Source organism: Calonectris borealis, chromosome 10 (assembly GCF_964195595.1).
Source record: "Calonectris borealis chromosome 10, bCalBor7.hap1.2, whole genome shotgun sequence".
Lineage (NCBI taxonomy): Eukaryota > Metazoa > Chordata > Aves > Procellariiformes > Procellariidae > Calonectris > Calonectris borealis.
The window spans coordinates 7,943,579-7,963,989 of record NC_134321.1 but is presented as its reverse complement, the minus strand read 5'-3'; the positions used below and the strand labels follow the sequence as shown (position 1 = coordinate 7,963,989).

At 42.9% G+C, this 20,411-nt stretch overlaps 1 protein-coding gene across 4 annotated transcripts in view; it reads right to left on the bottom strand.

Moving 5' to 3' along the window:
* MAGI1 (membrane associated guanylate kinase, WW and PDZ domain containing 1) overlaps window positions 1-20,411 on the bottom strand; it is a 356,176-nt gene that overhangs the window by 57,335 nt on the left and 278,430 nt on the right. For 3 of the 4 annotated variants that reach the window (XM_075158691.1, XM_075158692.1, XM_075158693.1), the window contains exons 5-8: window positions 18,075-18,285; window positions 14,498-14,580; window positions 6,606-6,663; window positions 4,211-4,299 (exon numbers count right to left, since the gene is read on the bottom strand). In XM_075158691.1, coding sequence (XP_075014792.1) covers window positions 4,211-4,299; window positions 6,606-6,663; window positions 14,498-14,580; window positions 18,075-18,285 — 441 coding nt within the window. Of the gene's footprint in view, window positions 1-3,058; window positions 3,152-4,210; window positions 4,300-6,605; window positions 6,664-11,194; window positions 11,231-14,497; window positions 14,581-18,074; window positions 18,286-20,411 lie in introns of all 4 variants that reach the window. The other variant, XM_075158690.1, reaches the window with a different exon arrangement.

The following is a 20,411-nucleotide window of genomic DNA, read 5'->3' as shown; positions in this document are numbered from 1 at the left end:
CTCTTCCCTTTCTGCTCCTTGCCTGTTGTGGAGGAAACACTGCCGTTGTGAAGTATGGATCAAAGAGCGGCCTGGGACTGGAGCGGTTGTGCAGGAGGGCTGTTAATGCTCTCTGGGAGCACAGTTAAGAGGGAACAAGGTGCTCCTAAGACAAAAGCAGATCCTTGCAAAGCATGTTGCACAGGCTTGGAAAAGGAATCACAGTTGCTGTACTTCACAGTGCCAACACTAAACACCTTTGCACTTTTAATTGTTTTTAACGCTTAGAGGGGAAAAGACTGTGCCACTAAGCCCCCTGGTGACAGCTCCAGGATCAGCAGTGCGTACTGCAGCCAGGAGAGCTGGTGAACTTTCAAAAACTTTGGCAGCATTGCTGTGGGCCTCTGTTCAGAAAGGAGACCTTAAAGGAGAGTGAGGGGATTCGAGACTTGTAAGCCTTTGACTGGAGGGAAAAAAAAGTATATTTGAAGATTATTCGTGAGTGGGCAGTGTGAGGACTTGCAGCCTTTTGCCTTTGAGGGGTAGCACAGGAGCACGGTAATCCTGCACATTGCGGGCAGATGCTCTGTCAGACCCCAAGCTGCAAAAAAGCCCTGACTATCAAAGTGCAACCCAACGTCTCAGGTAACAAAGATGGCTGAGAGGCAGCGTGCAGCGGGGCTTGGTCCTGTGCTGATTTCTGGTTCAAAAGAGAAGTACAACAAGCCCAGCTTGCTAGCATCTGCCTACAAATACAGGGTGAACTTGCCCTGTAGTAACATAAGCACAGGCTATGTCCCACCTACAGCATTTGGGAGGGGATCACATTTTAAATGAGTGTATCTACAAAACCCCAGCTGGGAGAGCGGCGCCAGGGGCCCAAGGACCCCCACGTCCCCACCAGCAGTACCATCACTGGGAGAGATGTTTCCATCTCCTTGGGCATAGGGCAGGGGGACAGGGAGGCTGGAAATGGCTGCTGCAAATGGGGAGTGGGAGAAGAGGGAGCAGCACTGAGAAAGGAAGAGGAAGGAATGAAAGAGAGAAGGAGGCATCAGTGAGTACCAGGACATGTCACTCAGAGTGGTGCTGAGACAGGCTAATGCTCTCCTGTAACGTTGCTGCAAAATTTCGGTAGCTGGCAGTCGGGAGTGCGTGGAGAGCTGAGTGATGCTTCTAACGTCATCCTCTGTGTGACAGGGCCTTTGCATTGCCACGCACGGACGCTTGGGCAGCCCTTGCTCCGGCCTGACAGTGTAAAAGTGTAAAAGGCAGAGGTGGCATTCACAGATGTCTCCCCGAGGAAGACCAGCATTTTTGGGGCACTCTGATCCCCTTTAGGGATGCCTAACCCCAGATGCCTGGTGGTCAGGGTACCATCCCCAGAGGTCCCGCATTTTTCCTTGCTGCAAGTCTGGATTACTCTAATGTACTCTAATACCCCTCGGGAATGCGCTGGGGGCTTTGGATACTGTCAAATTTGGCACATCTGTATTGGAAGGGCTGATCTGCTGCCACCTGCAGCAGAGAGCACTCCCTGGCAGGGAGGAAAGGCAGCCACGGAGAGCAGCACCCTGACGGGCTCGCCTTCAGAAACCATGGCTGACCTACAGAGCAAGGGAGTATTTCCCAGCGCCCGGGGCCAGCCTCGCCCCGGCTGCTCCCAGCTCTGTCAGGATGATGTGCTCCAGCCAGACTCCCCCTCTCTCACCTTCCCTACCCTCTGGTTCCGGCCACTTGCTTGCTATGCAATTTAGATGCAGCCAAAAATGAAGCCTGCTTACAACCACTTGTAACCAGAGAGCACCTGTACTGCAGCAGGTACAAGTGGAACTCTCTGCCCTTGCTGGCAACCTGATCTGGCAATGTTTCAGGTCACGCTGCAAATTCAGGAACGATTCATGTCCTGTCTGTGAGCAGTTAGCTATACACAGACAATTGACACTAATAAACAAGGCTGTGATAGTCCAAAGTACTTGTACACATGTGCAACTTCAAAGTCGGTCCGCAGTATTTGGACCTACTATCATTCTCTCCTCATGCAGAGCTTCCCAAAGGAGCTTCAACTCAGATTTTTGAGAAAGAGGATGTAATCTGCCCCTAGCATGTGGCCAAGGCGCTTGTGCCTCCTCACCCTCTGTTACTACAGAAAGTCAGACTCAGCATGGAGGCCTGGTAGCTCTGCAAAACTCCCCAAATGGCAGAGGACCTCCCTCTTCTGGTGTTTCCCCAGCTCCTACCCCCTCCAAATTTGCATTTGGATTCAAAGCACACAAAAAGGAAAATCCATAAAGTTGCAAGCCAGACTTGTCCCTGGCAATACCAGAACCTGGCTGCTCAGATGTCACAAATGCAACCAAGGCACCCAAGCTCTCCAAAACCAAGGTCCTGCCAAACGGTGCCGACAACCTATGCACCTCACAGCTCCCAAACACGCTGACCAGTTTCCAGAGCTCTTAAACTACTTTAACTTGAAACTCTACCTGCCCACAAATGCAGACATCGCATGACATTGGCCTTGGCTCTCAAACTAAAACATGACCATGTTAATGCATGTGTCTTAATCACAGTGCAACATGGTGAGATTTTGTGCTGCTTTTTGGGAGGGAATGTTGACCTATGAGAACAAAAAGAAATTTCTGCACTAGATCTTATAATAAGAGCCACATTCTAAACTCAGTAGTTTAGAATGTAAAAGCCTAATCCTGCATATCCATACAGCTCTGTAGAAAAGGGTCTCCTCCCACTTGCACTTGCATCCACCGCAGTTGCAGATAAATCCCACCGATGTTGTAACTCATGTTTTCACCATGCCTTTTTAAGGACTTGGAACGCTACACAGAGAATAGCCACAATCCTTTTTTGATGCAGGTGATCTCATTTGCCTCTTGCATTTGGCAACAAACGTGGTCTTGAAACAACTAGTCTCAAAATCTATGGGAATTCAGATAAGCAGGCACGTGCCCTGGTGTGTGACACTAGTCATGGAGATACTCCCTTTGCTGGTGGCTGAGGGAATTTCATTCTCAGGAAAAAAAACCTTGTTGCACTTTTACAACTGGTTTAACAAGGTTGTTACCTTGCACTGGTGCTTCCCGAACTGCCTCCTGGTTGTTTGAAACATGGTTTGGAGCAGCGGGTGGTGGGAGAGATGGACACTCCTCTGTCCATTCTAGAGAGGGCAGAGAGGGAAATGTTACTCGTTTCACAACAGCACTGTGAGCTCCTGCACGTACACACACTGGGAGTGTGGGGTTCAAGCAGAGGAGACGTGAGAAACATGGGAAGAGAGGAAACAGAGCCACGGAGAGAGGGAATAAAATGAATGGGATGTTCAAAAAACAATTCTGGAGGACTCTCTATGTCTAGGTCAACTGATCCGTCTGCTGGGACACCCCACCTCACACTCAAACTTACAACCTGATTTGCATCCAAGTGGTCTCGACATTTATATGAAATCTATTCCCCATGGCACTCATGGCATCTAAGTAGAAGAGCTGATATTGCGGGCAATGGGATTGCAGGAGGAATGTTGAAGCCTAAATTATTTTCCCCTTGGATAATAACTGTTGTGAAATAACTTGGTGTGACAGCTATGAAGGTACCAAAACAACCCCAAATGCCACAGGCCCCTCACTGCAGTTGGGCTGCATTTAAAGAAAAAAAAAAAAAAAAAGATGGGAAGAAAAAAAGAAAAAAAGGGAAAAAAAAAGGAAAAGAAAAAAAAGTGTTTTAAAATAATGAAATTACTTCAGATGTTAGAGGTTGACAACATCCAAAGGTCTTGGGTTAAAAGTCTCTCATGCAGAGGGGTTTCTCTAGCGCACATGTAAATGCCAACTCCTCATCCCCTTCGACAGCCTATGAGTCCCAATGCAGACCGGAACAACACCAGCTACAGTGAGTAACTTGATGGAGCAGATTAAAGAGGAAGACGAGTGTTTTAATTGTTTCTGGGAAGCCTAGAAACTTTCCAGAAATAAAGGACATTATCAGAAAAATCTCTCCCTATTACAGGGGTGAAAGCTACTATGTTTAAATGGTTCGGATTTTCTCCTTTGCTGCATCTTATGTGAAGGGCAGATGCAACCTTTCCTATGCATGACATTTCGTCTTTAAAGGTTGCGGCCACAGAAGGAAGGACAAAACACATTGGCATGGTGCTGCCAAGGCGAGAGAGGGCACATTCCCTCATGAAAACCCCAACGCTCATGCCCTCGGTAGTGCCAACCTTCTGGTGGCTGCTGCTGTTGCTCAAGCTGTTTCTTCCTCTTCGCTTCAAGAACTGGGTTTTCATATTGTGTCTTCCGGTTGATGTGGCTGGAGATGAAAGAGAGCAATCAATTAGGAAACCCTTTATGCGACAAGCAGGAATGACGGCCAGGCATGAAAATCCTCTGAGGAAAGGAGTAAAATACCAACAAACCCAACAGCAGTGCATGTGGAGCAAGACTCACCTAGTCGTGCCAAAAAGCATATTTAGGAAAACAAGCGGATTCCAGTATTGATATGATGTCTTGAGTAGGAATGGCTAATTCCTTCAAATACATTAAAGTAGCGATCTATCTGTGAAAAATGAGATTAAAGCAGAAAAGGCGCTCTGTCTGATTGCATTTTAAAAGACAGGCCTATATCATCCCTGCTTTAATCAGATTCCCAGAGGTGCAGTCGTTCCTGGCTCACTGAAGGTAAAAAAAAAAAAAAACAAAAGCCAACAACTGGTAACATCTGTCAGCTATCTGATCAGTGCACGCTATTAACAGGGTGTCTTAAAAATATCTGCGGAGATGCAGGCTATGAGCTGAAAAGCTGGGCTCCAAATGGATCAAAATATATTCAGAACCAGCCACCAGCAAATATTCCCAGTGGAAACCAGCATTTGGTGAAACATCAGCTGTCCTCCTTGGAGGGCCATTAGGCAGCTTTTGACCCGTAGGAGATGTTTAGAGCCAATACTTCTTACCAATCTCAGGAAAAGGAATAAAAAGCAGCCCAGCCCCAAACACGGCAGCCAAACAATGCACTGCGCAGAGGATTAACCATTTTATGAAACCAAATGATGAACACCAGCCACAGAGGCCAGGGCGGTGGGGGCAGGTCTGGGGACTCGCTGCAGCTGAGATGAGCTGCTCATCAACTGCTCAAGAGCAATTTTTCAATAGTGATTTTGCAACAGCAGAAGAGCAGGTAGACCTTAGAAAATTATATTAGCTTAAAGCCCATCTTTTTATCAAAGCAAAGTTTACCATTAAGACCTTGCTATTTTATTGTCTCTTGCACCACGTGTCTTTACAAAAAAAAAAAACCCTGAATGAACAAACAACCACTTTTTCAAGTAATTACGATAGAAGCACTCTAGATAGTGTTAGATAGTTCAGAATTTTTTCTGCTAAAGATTAATATTAAATCATTGGAACAGCATTTAACTAATCAAATAAAAACAAGTTAATGAGTCCTGTAAAATATTTCCCATTTCAAGTTATTTTCAGAAAGTGAAGAAAAAATGATAACTACTTTAAAAATGATATAAACTTTTTCATGATACGGTTGTTTCTCAACAAAAACTATTATGCAATAATAGAGTGCCTGAACTGGAAGGGACAGAGACAAATGCTCAAATTATAACCATCTTGCTAACTTATAGATAGTAAGTAAAATAAACTTATGTCTCATTGCTGTTACTTTTCTATTCAATTTCATCACTAAGGAGTGCCACAAAACTAATGGGCATGTATATATAAAGTGACAGGAAAAAATGCTGTAAAGACCTCTTGGCATGGCATTTAATAGCTGAAAAATATTCTTGATGTCTTTGGTAAATAAATGTCAAGCCTTAATTACACAGTTTGCTAACCTTGTTTCCCTAGGCACAGATGGTAGGGTCAGAAATGAGCCAAAGCAGACAGAAACTGTATTCCATGTCTATTCTGAGGGCTATCATAAGCCATCCTACTAGACAGCAGTATACACATAATTAAAAATTCATTTTATGGGGTCAGTGATGAAACAAAACTCAGATCTCTGGTTTCCCAAGGGAGTGATCTGACATCTAGATAAAGAAGAAGCTGTTCTAATTCCGGAGAGAGTCCCATTAAACCTGTAATTCTATTCACAACAACACAGCCTGATGCAAGAACCTCTGCCATGGCTGTTTGGTCACACAGGCTCGTCCATTCCTCCTCTTGAATGTCTTCTGACTTGTAACTGAATTGGTGGTCTGCTTTGCACACTCGTATTTTCATCATAGCACTATACAAAGGGGATCGAGCTCAGTTAATTGCAGACTTGCTAACGTTCTCTGGATAAAAGTATTTTGTGAGGTGCTGGGGCTCCTGCATGCCCTGACCCAGGGATGCTCCTGTCTCCCCTGAGCTCACTCCTGGAGATTACCTGGGGTGTTCCTGTCTCCCTTGAGCCCCAGGGTGCTGCTGCCAGAGCCCACCAGAAGATGGGGAACGGCAAGACAGGGTTCCCTCTCCCAGCCCCTATGGCATCCCCCAGCCTGTATAGGGGCCAGGGTCTCCTCCTCCTCTCTATGGGATGCTACCAACAAAGCACACAGACCGCTGCGGAGAAAAGCCTTCCTCCACCCGACAGCCACACCAGAGCTGGAGAGCAGCACTTACTCTACATAGTAGACACCATATACGGGATCCTCAATTTTCTCCCAACCAGCAGGCAACTCTGGAAATAGAAAAAGCATTACTGAAGCCTCCAGTGAAGTTTTTTCTGATAGGTCCTGCTCAGCATGCAAAACTCATCAGTAGCTCAGACTTCACTTCGAACCTTTTCAGAACAACCACAGCTCCTTTTAAAGGCTGGACATCATAGCCTGTCCCACCAGCGCTGGGTTAGCAAATCAGCGGGAAGATGCCCATGACAGTCAATTTTAGATTTGCTTTTTGCATTAAATGAACAAATTATCAATAAATTTCCTTTCTGGGAGTGCCCCAAGTACCCTCCTGGTTTGACCATCACGGCTGTGGATGGAGGCCGTGCAGTGGAAGTTAATGCAGGCAACAGGCCAGAGGCATTTTAACGCCAGCATATGAAGATGGGTGAGATGATGGCAGCAATTCTAGCACACTAACAGAGAGACCACTTTCATCTCCTTTACCAGGGTCAAGCCATTTATGCTCACCACTGTTGAAAAAAGGTTTTTTTGACTCCTTTCTTAGGGATTTACACTGCATCGCTCATCTGCGAGCCCAATGCAAAAGTGCACCTTGAAACAGGACAAAGAGTTTAACGCAAACGCCCGGCATATGGAATCCACCCAAGTGGGGCTGGCACACACACACAGATGTATTTCACTGCATAGCACTTAATGTAAAAACACATATTGCCATAATCACATGTAACAGAGATTTCCTTTTTTAATTAGCATAATTAACAAAAAACAGTTCTGAAGATGAAATTAACATTTGGAAATGTATTCACTTTTGTTCCTATTGATTTTCTAGACTGCACATAGTACTTTAACTATAATTAGTGAATGTAATAAAATCACTTCAGCATCCAACTGAGAGTTATTAAAGCTGTATGTATTACTTAAGGGCCTGATCCTTGTCCCACTCATTTAAACACAATGTTCCCGTTGGCTGTGTGTACTGAAATAATCATCCTATTAACAATACAGAGTGGTGTGTTTGTGTAATACTGCTAATCAACTCGAAAGAAGGCTCCACCATGCTATGGACTGTGCAAGTGTAGTCCTTGCCCCACAGACTCTGCACATTCATTTAAGTAAAAATAATAATAATAAAAAAAAGCCATTGTCAGATAACACAAGTTCAAATACTCCATGCGAAATAATTGCTCAAAATTTATCTCTAAATTGACAAGACTGATAGCAAATAATCTATGTTTGTTTATTATCAAGTGCAAAGATTTATTTTCATTAATGGCATCAATTGCTGAGCCAATGCAATCAACAATGGCCCATTAATTAGAATAAGTGTAACTATCTAGTTCTGCATTTATAGACTTCAGCTATGTTGCCATAAGGATAGAAGTATCTCCAGACTGGAGATGAACAGAATCTATACAAACACACATGGACTAATTACTTAAAGTTTATGTTTGTGTTCAGAATTGGCTGGAGATCAGATGAAATCGATTTTCATGGTTTTTGCTCCACATGTCCCTTATTTGCTGATATAAAGTAGGTTTTCCATTTTTATCATTATTTTATCCTTATTGGGTTTAACATCTTTGGATTCCTTGAGACATAAGCAATTAAATGCAAGCCAGTGCTAACTCTTGGGCATGAAAATACTCCACAATTTTACCAGCAGATCAATCTGAAATGAACGCTTCAGAAACAGATATTCCTTTAGACGGTGCAAGTGTATGTGAGAAACAGTTAGGAAGCTAGAGGCCAATCTTGAAAGTCTTTTCGCAAAGGGAATCTCACATTTGCAGAGGAGTTTCACATGGTGAAAACGCTGTGGACTGGCTTAAGGAGTTTCAGTGCAATTAAATTGAGACTTAGCATACAATCAGGAAAATCACAAGTTGTGGCAGCCATTTAATTCTTTGCACTATGGTGAAAGTAGAATGGTAAAGAGAGCAAGCTGGGGTGGAAGGAAAAAAAAAAAAAAGAATGGGGGAAGGGAGAAGTAATGCACAAATGCCTTAAAGTGAGTTTTCCACAATTTTTCCTGCTAAATATCTTTTATCTATTTTGGACTACTAAGTGTTTTTGATTTTTAAAGCTCAAACAAAAATGTTTTGATTTTCTTTTGTTCACAAAAAGTTTTGGTATTAAATTTTGTTTTTTCTTTTCTTTTAAAGAATTTTCATGGAAGGTCAGAAAACCAGCACTCTTCTAACCCCAAAAACGGTATTGTGCCAAGATCTTTCCAGTTTTCTATATCTGCAGCTTTCCATGTAAGGAATACTTGTCTATGTTTTCAGAAGCAACAATACACAAAACTGCAGCTTTCAACGCATTACTTCTTGATTACGTAGATGCGCTTTCCAACCTCTAAAAGCCTCTGAAATTTCTCTAAAGCAAAAGGCAATATTCTCCATAGCCATGTTGCACAGTCTGGCTTCTTAGTGACTTTAAATTATTCATCTCTCTTCTCTACCTCTCCTGCCAAACTGAAGATGACCCAGAGCATTAGATTTTATCACAAATACAAGATTTCCAAAAACATTTTGCATCATTAGGAGTCGAGTGAGCCATATGTTTTTTTCTTTTGGTACATCCATGCAGCACTGCAGTCTCAGAGCATTTGTCAGCAGGTAAATTCAATGGACAAATATCCAATTTTACACTTTTAAGGCTAGGGTAAATACATGGATTCCTACTGAGATGCTCTTGTTTAGTATCCAACCCTACAGAGGGGATGGATGGATTCCTAAAAAAGAACTTTCCAACCACCAGGTACTTTAGTTGCACCCATGCATCACTATAAAGGCACTGGAGATGACCTCCGTCTACTCAGCTCTTACTGCTCCCTGCGAGGCCAGGAGGATCTGCCCAAACATATGTCAAATTCTACTCTAACGGTTAAAGTTTTGTGTCCTTTCGTACAACATTCTGTTAAAAAGAGGTGACCTATTACTCCATATGCAACCCACCTCTTTGGAAAACAAGAAGTTGTGCAAATGGTTCAAGTTTTAATTTTCTTATATTTAGAATAGAAACTGTTGATAAGCTAAGGAGCTAAATATCCAGTGGCAACCAGTTTATACTAACCACGAGTACGGTTAGTGAATAGGCCAGATCTTTCCATGCCCCCTCCCTAACATTGCTGTAACCAACAGGGCCATTTGAAAATGTCTTACTTTACACTGCAACATTTGCAAATCTCAACACTATATCGATGGGCTGTCAGCTCAATAAAGCTTATCCACATTAAAACAAAATGAACATCTCATAATGTTCGAGCAAAACACTTGTGTATGTAAGTGCCTGCAGAACTGGGGTCAGGCTTATCAATTAATGAGTTTCCCTGCATCTATTTTTTCAGCTCTTCTTCTCTTGTGCTAGATCCTGATATCAGACTGAAAGAAGGGAACATTTCCATTTCGTTATTGCCTCTGAATTTGCTCTGAATTTTTTAACCTCTCTCTTATTTTAAGTCACCCTTTGTGAAGACCCTCATGAGAAATATTTGCAGGTTGTTGGTATGCATCAACCTACTCCTGATGTTTCTTGGTCTGCTGCTGATTATTTGCATGAGCTGTGAATAATGCTAATGTACCGCTAAAGTGACTGTATTCTTCTTTAAACTGTCATTTCTTTCAAATTCTTGCACTAAAAGAAGTTAGACCTCCAACATTATTCCAGGCATATTATCCAGAAGAACAGTTCCTGGAGTAGTGTTAGAAGTCCACTCAATAGCTGCTGGCTGCTGATGCCGTATCAATCACACAGAAGCGGGAAGCAGAATACACTTGCAAGTCATTACAGAAACCAGAGGTTAATTCTCTGGTAATACAATCCTCCAGTACGCAGAACTATGAACTGTAAATACAGTCCTCTTTAAAAGCAATAATAGACCTAGTGGAAATAAAATTCTACACAACCTCCTATGCCTTTCAGCTTTCCAAGTGCACTAGAGCATAGCTGAACAGAAATAACAACTACCTCCACCAGCAGTATAAACAGAATGAGCACCGCTGAGATTAGATATCAAGACAGCATTCTTCACAAAAAGATGTAGCAAACAGAAGTGTACCACATCATTGAAAAAAATCTGTTTATAAAATCACCTACTGAGGCAAAATTTTCTGCTGTTTCATTCACAAGCTCAGCAAAAGCATCCTATGTAATTCTTAAACTTGCTAAATCACAGTTTGCTTCTCTTGTCTGGTAAATGTCTTTGGCCCCAGTGAAAAAAGCATCATTAGCTACTTGATTTCAACTTTGGCATCTATAAGCTTTTTCCTGGAGCCAGTGATGCCAATGGAAAAGCCCCTGACTTCTGCAGGGTCCAGGAGGAAGCAATTTCGAACAAACTTTGTAGGATTAAGGTTCTCCATCTTTCTTCAAACTCTGAACCAGTAAGAAAAACACTGTAGATCTGAAGCTAGGGGAAGATTAATGCTTTGTGTGCTAGGGAAGTTTTGCTGATAAATTAGGCTTGTTGAAATAAAAAAACTGAAAGATGTAAAATGATACAAAGGAGAAAGTAAGTAATTAAAGGCTTAAAACAGTGCAGTTGAAGTCAAACATCAAAACGAGAGATGGATGATTTACCTAGTTCACTGTCCAGTTCCTCCGTGTGTACCCCTTCTTCTCCAAGGGAAGAGCAGTAAATGAGACAGAAAAAATTAAAAGAAAATTTCAGATACCAGCACCAAGCAAGAAATTCCCTACAGCAAACACCAGAACCAGCACTAATTTTCTACAGACTGAGCCCAAGCTTTCCATTTATCATACTTTAGTGATCAGAATATTGATGGATCTGATGTAGATAAAGAAAGAACTGGTTCTTGCATTCTCAGAAAATCTGTATCAGTTGACTACCTTCCATGCCACAGTTTGATATGGCAAAGTAACACATTTGTGGTGTTCTCACTGTAGTGAAGCTTCTCCCTCAGATCTGTATGGTCCGACCTTTGCAATCCGTTCTGTAGACACACGGATCTATCAGCAGGCCAGACCTGAATACCAATGAAGAAATCTGAGAGGAAAACCTTGCATCTAAATAAGAACGTAGCAAGGTTTTCAAGAAAGTACCTAAATTTATGTGCATACAAGGTCCAATTGACTTCACTGTAACTACTCAGATGATTTAAGATAGACATGAAGCGAAGCGCCTTGTTTAACTGGAGTCGCAGGCCCACACCAAAGTCCAGATGCACTGGTGAGGCATATACAGGAATGCACCAGTTTTAGCAGGGCACCTGGGACAAAGATCACATAATTTTTCAAACACACAAAGCCATCAATATTCACTGTTGCTCCATTTATCATTATCTGCTCCATATTCATAAGTTAACAGTGACACAGATGATTAAAGTATTGCTTAGCCTATAAATAATAATATGCAGTCTGGAAATGAAAGATGATGACAAAACCAGAACAAAGATGGTAAAAACAATCTTGGACCTAATACAGTAAAGTGTAAGCCACATAAATGAATGACAGAAGCAAACAGAAGATGTAGTGTCAAGCATTGCTTTTGAAAATTTGAACACCTGAAAAAAACACTTCCGTGACCTGTTTGCAATATATTCTACCAAAACAGTTGTTTAGGACCTTTAGCGTGACATATGAATTGCAGTTTCCTTTGATAGCCTAAACAACTGGAAACGACCAAAAACTTATTAGGGACATGTATCCTGACGAAGAAAAAACACAACGCAACTGCACCCAAACAAATCTGAAACAACATCTAACATTTATAAAAACCACAAACAGGATGGGATCAAGCCTGAAAACTCACACACCACAAACAAAACAGAGGAACAGAGGAGGAGTCCCACTGACTTCGGTGGAAATACTCCCAACAGTGACCCTTGCCAAAAAATGTTCAACTTCTATGATGCAGTAAAAATAACCTTCTCTCTTCTTTGTGCTCACATTGTTTTCTAAAAATATAATTATTCTTATGTGCAAAGCAAGACCAGAGCAGCCAAGCAAAACAGTGCAGTGCACTGCTGTACCTATGCAGCAACTGGTTTAACTCTTGAATGTTAAAAATATCCATTAATGAGCAACTTAGTGAATGAAGTGAAGGGGTGTGGGGGAAGATGAAAATAGCTGATTTTAAGGACCTGATAAACAAAAATGCCACTACTCTGTAAAATTATGAACTTAATTACCCAGCTGTATGTTTCTAATCCAAATTAAATAAATTATCCCAATGCTTGTTTTATAATTGCTAAGAAGAGAAGAGATTTGAAAGACTTTCCCTTCTGCGAGGAGACTTAAAACTGTTTAACAGAGGAGCCCAGCCATCCGCCACTGACTCATCCTACCAGCTGCTCCTCGCCCTGGCTCAGAGCACAGCGCGGGGCGCACTGACCCACAGCGGCACGTGCCACTTGCTGGCATCACCGGGGCTATTGACGTAGTGGGAGTCTTGCTGGTAGAGAAAGCCAGGACAGAAGTTGTGCTTCAAGGAAAACTACCTTCTGAAAGAGGAAAGCTTGTGCTGAGACTTAGCAACCTCCTCTCTAAATTGCCAGCAATGCTTAACTGCAGGGAGGAGGGAGCTTTGCCTGCATACGCTATTATTTAATTTTGTTCCAGTTCTGATTACCCACTGACATATCCATTTTTAGGCGCAGAGCAGAGCAAGGCCTTCATTAATCCAGCTCCCTCCACTCGCTCCTTGACAGACGACGCCAGTTGCTAAGGGTCTGAAGCAGGCGTCAGCTCGGTATGCTTGGTTTTTGCCTGGGCTTTGCACATCCTTGCGGTCTGGGTGCATGCTGCATTGTGCACTAAGAAGTGGGTGACCTGCTTCATCATGGCAGCGAAGGCTGCACAGGCAAATTCTCATGTCCTGCAAAATCTCACACGTGAAAGGAAGCAGAGGTTGAAAAACTGCACGTGCAAAAATAGTAACAGCAGTTCTGGAAGCCAGATTTGAACCTACCAGTAAAAAGGGATGAAGTGAGTTAATCCTTTTCCAAGGTAAAATCACAACTCTCATTGAGCTGACTCACACCAGTAGGAGGTTAATCGTATTATGAAAACTAATTTTACATGGACAGCATCAACACTGACGAAGTAAACCCTTCCATTTTTCAGATATGTCTACCATGATAGCATTGTGCTAGCCAAAATCATGCATTAGAATACCATCACCTTTCCTGGTCAGTAGACCAAAATTTCCACACAGGTTTTCTCAAACGTTTAATCATCATGATTACCTTTTTCTTCCAACATCTCCTAAAGGATGCAGGGAAAGAACCTCCTTTAACAGTCCTGCATTTGGCTGCTCTAAATTGGACAGTGGCTTGCATTTCCAACATCTCAAGGAATACAAAATTACATCGGTGTAAATTTTCAGTGGCAAACATCTACACTTTCAAATGGAATTTGTTTTTAGCAATCATAACTAAGTGGACTGTCAGAATTTAACAGCAGAAGTGAAGCAATTGAGTTATTTCTGCTCAAACAAGGAAATAATAACATAACTCTTTCAAATTCATGTAAAGCAGCTGGTTGAAGCGTAACACAATGGAGCACGCAGAGATTCAGTTGCTTTCCTCCTACACAGCGATCCAGGGAGCGAATATGTTAGAAAGCTTTGAGTCTTGTTCAGCATCAGTGACTATTCAAATGCCTTTGCAAAAACAGAGGTCTCTTACTTCTAGCACCTCTTTGATTTTTATTAAATGATCTGCCATCTCAATGGCTATCTTACACACACAGACAGTGATTTTATAACAACATAACAGATATTGTCTCTATGCACTTACTAATAAACTTTTTTTTTTTAAAGTATTTCTGAACACAGGTTATCAGAAAAGGGAAAAGGAAAGGAAGAAAGCCACCTAGAAATGGACCAAACGCATTATTATTTCACTATTTTCAGTCTCTTACCATCATCTTCACATTCTTCTAGAGGCTTCTGCTGTTTGTTCAGGCACCGTGGATCTAGCCAAGATGTTGTTTTTGTGTTATGGCTGGAAATCAAAAATGGAAATATGACCTTTGTTAATAAAGCAGAGCTGAAGTATCAGTGACATAAAAGTATACATCCTCTTTGTTACTCAACAGACCTGAAGACATACTTCTGCTTCAGAAGAGACAGCATTACAATGTTATGTTTTGCAAACTAGTCTACCAAATCACAAGAATCTTGGCATTGAAAAAACAAAGGTGAAAAGTGAAAATATACAGATCAGCATTCCTGACTGGAAGGATGCATATGAAAGCTGCAATATTATAATATTAATTTCCAAACTTTTGTCTCTGGAGGTGCCTCTGAGCCATTTGCCGCCTGATGAAAAGACAGAAGTTTCCCTTCCTCCCTAAACCATGCAGTGACCTTTGTTCCTGCAAAAGACCTTTGACATTTGTCTAGATTTGACCCAAGCATTAGTCAAAAACAAAATTCCCAGTGAAAACTTTTTAATTACACAAATAAAAATGTTCTGTCAAAGCCTTTGATGGAAGTTGAACAGCTTTACTTTCAACTCTTCCTTTCTACAAGTGCCCTGACAGCATTGCGATGCCAATCCCAGCGGTGAAGGCTGCATAGTAAACAGGCTTAAAATACATTTTTCTAGAAATTATTTTCTCCCCTCGTTTCATTTGCATATGGAGACAATCTTGTAAGGTAACGCCTCTTCTCCAACCTGATGTCATCTTAGACATAACCTGCAAAGATAGCCCTCCAGTCCCTGAGGTATCATTTATCTAGCTTAGCCTTTAACACTGCTTAACAATTTTAAGTTTCAATACCATAGTAATGCTATTTACTTCTCCTTCAAGGTCTCAGAGAGGTTTACAAACTTCACCTTAGCCTCACAACAGTCTCACGAAGCTGGAAATGCTGTAATGAGGGCTATGATTGCTGAGGAACTAACAACCAACAAGCAAACTTCTATTTTACTGCAAGAAGAGGGGACTGCCCTGCTCCTAGGATCTGAGTGCATAAATAAAAGGTCCTTGTTTTACGCATCCTACTACCCAGCCCTCCCAAGGCAGGATGAGCAAATGCATTTAATCCTTCTGTATGCTTCAGAGCAATTAACCACCAACTAGAAAACTGAATAGCAGAAATCAGCAAGTCAGGTAAATTAACAGCAATAAAGCAGAGGGGTTCTGCCAACTTATAAATAAGAAAGACTGTAGTCTAATTGAGAAAGAGGGTGGTGGGAGGAGAGCAATGAAATATTTGCATATTTCTTGCAACTTTGTCTCGCTCACCACAGTGTGGTTTGCTGAGGCACAGAAAATTAGCTAAACACCTTTCAGATCAAACACGCAGAGGGACAGGATTGTGTTAGACCTGTAACACGCATAGATCTACATCTACATGAGGGACTGGAATACTTTGGGTAATGAAAATCCCAATTAAAGCATCAGAGAAACATATCTCAAGAGCCAAATTGCTTCAGCTACAAGCCATCAGGATCGGTTATCCGACATGCAGCTCTGGCCCCACTGGACCTGTGCTGGTTCTGTGCAAGCGGCTCAGATGTTCCCATACTGTTCCCTTCAGCACCCTGACTTGATAACCCAAAGCGCTGTAGATGACAGTACGGACGTCTGAGCCAGCTTGGGTCCACACACCTCATTAGCTTGCTCTCTTAATCTGATACAAATCAAACGAAATTGTTTCTAGGCTCAGGGTGTCCTTAGAATTAACAGAACTGCAGTCATTCAGTGCTGCATCCACACTAACACATTCTTGCACAAAATCACCCCCTATGCGTATGTATTCTCAAAATGGTCAATCTGCACCGCAGGGAAGGAAGCAATTGCTACCAGATTTTCACGTCAGACAGACAGCAGTCTATGCAGGCTATATTTTTCCACCACACATATGATTCTCCTGCAAAAGGTCTAACAAATTATTTAAGGTGGAAGAGTCCTGTACTGCTAAGAGCACACATGCACGTAGAGAATATACCAGCGATAGAGATGGGTTTTGGGGAAATCGGTGGCAGCAGCAGAACCCCTTGCTGAAGCACCTGTAAGGAAAGACAGGAGGGGCCCACGTGGGGACAAAAAAGGGAGGAACTGGCTGCTTGGGCAGCATGTAGTGCTCATCATCTGTCCTCCTCCAGGGAGGAAAATGGCAGGCTGGATGGGCTATTACTCAGGCTGTGTTATATACATTAAAGCCAGAAAGTACGTCAAAGAATGAGGCACCCTGAGGACATAATGAGGGGCAGAATACCGTGTTCGGTATAATGAACACATTTCAGTTTCATCTGATATGCAGCTGATGAGAATTTGCATTGTGCCATCTAGACTTCGGCTTATACTAGGGGGTTGGTGGAGCCTCTTCAGGTAATTGAGAGCGCCCTGGAAAATGGCCTTTTTTACAGCAGCCCTCACCCAGCTGGGGAAGAGCTGCTTCAGTGCTCTCAGTCCTCCCAGCTCCTCAGATCTTCTGGCACTCTTCTCTGATGTGTTCCCCTGCCATTGCAGCCAAGGGAAAACCTGCTCTGATGAACCTTTCCTTGGCCCTGTCCAAAAGTCCCCTCTCCTGATGACGGAGCAGGACTGCTCCCCTCACTGCCCTAATCCAGCATGATTCTCGGGAGTACCAGAAGGGGCATTAGCAGAGGAGGTTCTTCTTGTCACTGGCTTCTGGTGCACAGGCAGAGGATCTCAGTTTCCAAGACCGCATTAAACAGACCATCAAATCCAAAATCAATTCTTCACCCCCTTCCTCTCCTTGGGCAGCTAAGGGCTTGAGTTTCAAAAGCTAATTGAATTTTAATGTCTAGCTAAACTCTGTGCAAGAAATCTTTTCCACTAACAGGTCCCATTTTATAAGTTACTCCTCTCTCAATAAATCCAGACAAGTATAATTAGAGACTATTATTTATGACATGAAAAAAATCAATATCATCATAAAACTGCTGACAGCACTCAGCTCTTAGGCAAAGTCTGCAGAGCACAAGGTACTTCTTGCTTTTCCAAACTTACTGTGCCTGCTCTGCACTGAGCTATGCCTTCTGCAAACCACTGGAGCATGTTAACACGTTTGGCCCATTTGCTCTGACGAGAGGACAACACCAGAAGTCCATTCCCTGGCTCTGCTGCCGCCTGAGCACATGACCGGAGGAATTCTCTCTGCTGCATTATGCACAGAGGCAGGCTCCAGAAATGAAGTCTCAGCCCTTTCAATTAGGAGCTTTCATTCCACCCATGAAAAAAACCAGCCCATATTTTATAAGTGTTGTTGCTTTTGTAACTACCCTCATAAAATGAGCAATCCCCCCTGCTTTTGAACTCAGGAGTAATTTGGATGTTAATCCAATCACGAGATGCAAAACCCCTTCAGAAGCAGTAAAGAACTTACAGCTCTGCAACATAACTGTATACACTAAATATTTAATACGCACACATACACACACAAAATGCATCCATGGAGGTTTACTTATGCCCAGAGAGAGAGGGAGAGAGATGGAATTAGAACAACAAAAATGTGCTTTACTCTATAAAATAGACTTCTCCGTTCTCGGTGTAGGCCATCTCCCAGTTTTCCGGCAGAGGACCTAGGTTATCCTCGGCAGAAGGAGGTAGGTATTGAGGGAGGTTCTGAGATGGTTCCGTGGTGGGAACGTTGGTGTGGCTATCAATCGCGGACGGTGGGGCTGTCTCTCTTACGATATGCGTATTATGCTCGTCTTGGTCACCAGACTCTGCTGTAGAATGAATAAGCACAAATAAAATTGAAAATCAGTATTTTTCTCCTCCCATTTGCTTCTCTGGGTTTATCCTTACATTTTTCCTCTTCTTGCTTTTTAATTCGCAAGACACAGCAACAGATGAACCGAGGGCAGAGACTCTGCAGTCTTTTTGCCAGCAGGGACGAGCTTGCTTTGCCCACACACACTCTGCCAGCCAGACCCTCGCCAGCGCAAATCAGAAGCTGTGATCAGCTACCGTGTTCACTCTAACAGGCCCTGCTGAGGTACCAAAGTCTTCCAAGCTGTCTGAAGCCAGGGCTCACTGATGTAGATGAGTTCAATGGGCTTCTGAGCAGGCTTACAGGTTCACTCCCGCAGTGCCAATTGTGGGACAGGGATTAGGAGAATAGAATTTCCTTTTTGAAGAATGATCAAAAGGGGAGATTTTTACAAGTGCAGAAGGTAGCCAGAAGCTCAAAGTCAACAAGCTAATGGTGAACGTCTTTACTGCAGTGCGTTTTTTTAAATTAAAAATTAAAACGAATGTCAGCACTACAGCACGTGTCCACGTGTTGCTGCTCACTAGTGCCTGTTCTAGCTGTCTGAGGAGGTTTATTCCACGGCTCATCACTGTATCCTTCCAGTCAAAGTCACTCAGGAGTATTTTATGATGTGTCTGGCCCTCCCTCCTCTAAGGAAACATTTCTGATGATTATATCCATGCAGTTCTGAGCTGTATCCATGAAACACTGCTGCTCATTCTCTCTACCCCTAATCACAGTAAATGCTCTCCACAAACCAGGTCTGTGCCCCTAACTCCTTCACAGAGAGGTTTTGGCAACAACACACAAATTCTAAAATTACCCTTGTGTCTAGCAAAGGGATTTTCTCTGCTTGGTTCTTGCAGGTGTTGAAAATCAATGGCAGTAGTTCCAAATCACCTGAGACCACCAGCCTCCAGTACACACGGCAGGCAACACGCTGAGCAAAAGACAGAGATCAGTGTCACACTCTGCCAAGTCCCCAAGCAGCGGGACTGAAAGGGTTTCACGGCCAAGACCTCACCTCCGCTCTCGAGACTGGAGACCACTGACATCCTCAACTCACAACCCACAGCCTTGGTTTTTGGCGGGGCTGTTAACTGCAGCTCCTGTGCTATTTCTGTGTGCTGCCTTTACAAAAAGGTAAGATACTGAAAATAATAAACTGGGAAAAGCGGGAAGAAAAAGATCTAGACTACACCAGTAACCTCAGCTGCCTACTTTCTAGCCTTCCTGGCATTCGATATTTTTAGATAGAAGCTGACAAGATAAAGAAGCATGAATGAATCATTGCCAGCTTAAGACTGCGAGTGTAAACATGCCAAAGTCTGGAAAACACAAGTCATCGAGAAGTCTTCTAAGGAAGCAGGAGCATTTTAATATGGCTAGCCCACTTACATGTGAAATAAGCATAAAGAATCACTTTGGTATACGAGAAATAACTCTTTTCTTGATTCTGTGCCCATTTAATGGAGGCAAGGGGCCAGGGTGTGATAACTGTGATAAATGAGCTGCACCTTCCAGTATTTTGTCTTGTGAAGGAAAACAAGGAAGAGAAATGATGCTAGAGTCAGTTCAGGGGCACCAAACTGAGACAGGCAGCAAGGACATCAAGCAGAATCTCCCACCATTTTCCTCCCAAAATCAGATCCCGTGACAAGGGCTGAGGTTGCTGCCATGTTACAACATATGAGAAACTACTCTTATGCAAAACTTTGTAAAGGAGCTGGTAAGCAGAGACAGAAACTCCAGCCTGGGAGGGATTAGGCCAGCCAGGGGTGATTTGAGTTAGAAAGACGTAACAGAGCACAACCCTCAAATCCATTTGACAGTTTGGCCCAGAGAGGGTCAAAACTAAATCTCAGCCTAAATCCTTTTAAAGCTCTATACAGATGTTAGAGTCAGGACTTTGGCAGGAAGGAAAATTGTCATGGTGGTAGGAAGTGACCAGAGGACAAAGGACCAAGCGCCAGTGATGGTGAGCACCCACAGCAAGCAGCTGTGAAAGGCTTGAGGGTGTGGATAATGCTGCTTGCGAAGTACATACCTCAAAGGGAGCTAGGAAGATGAATTCAGTGTTTGAAACTGAGCTGAGGAAGT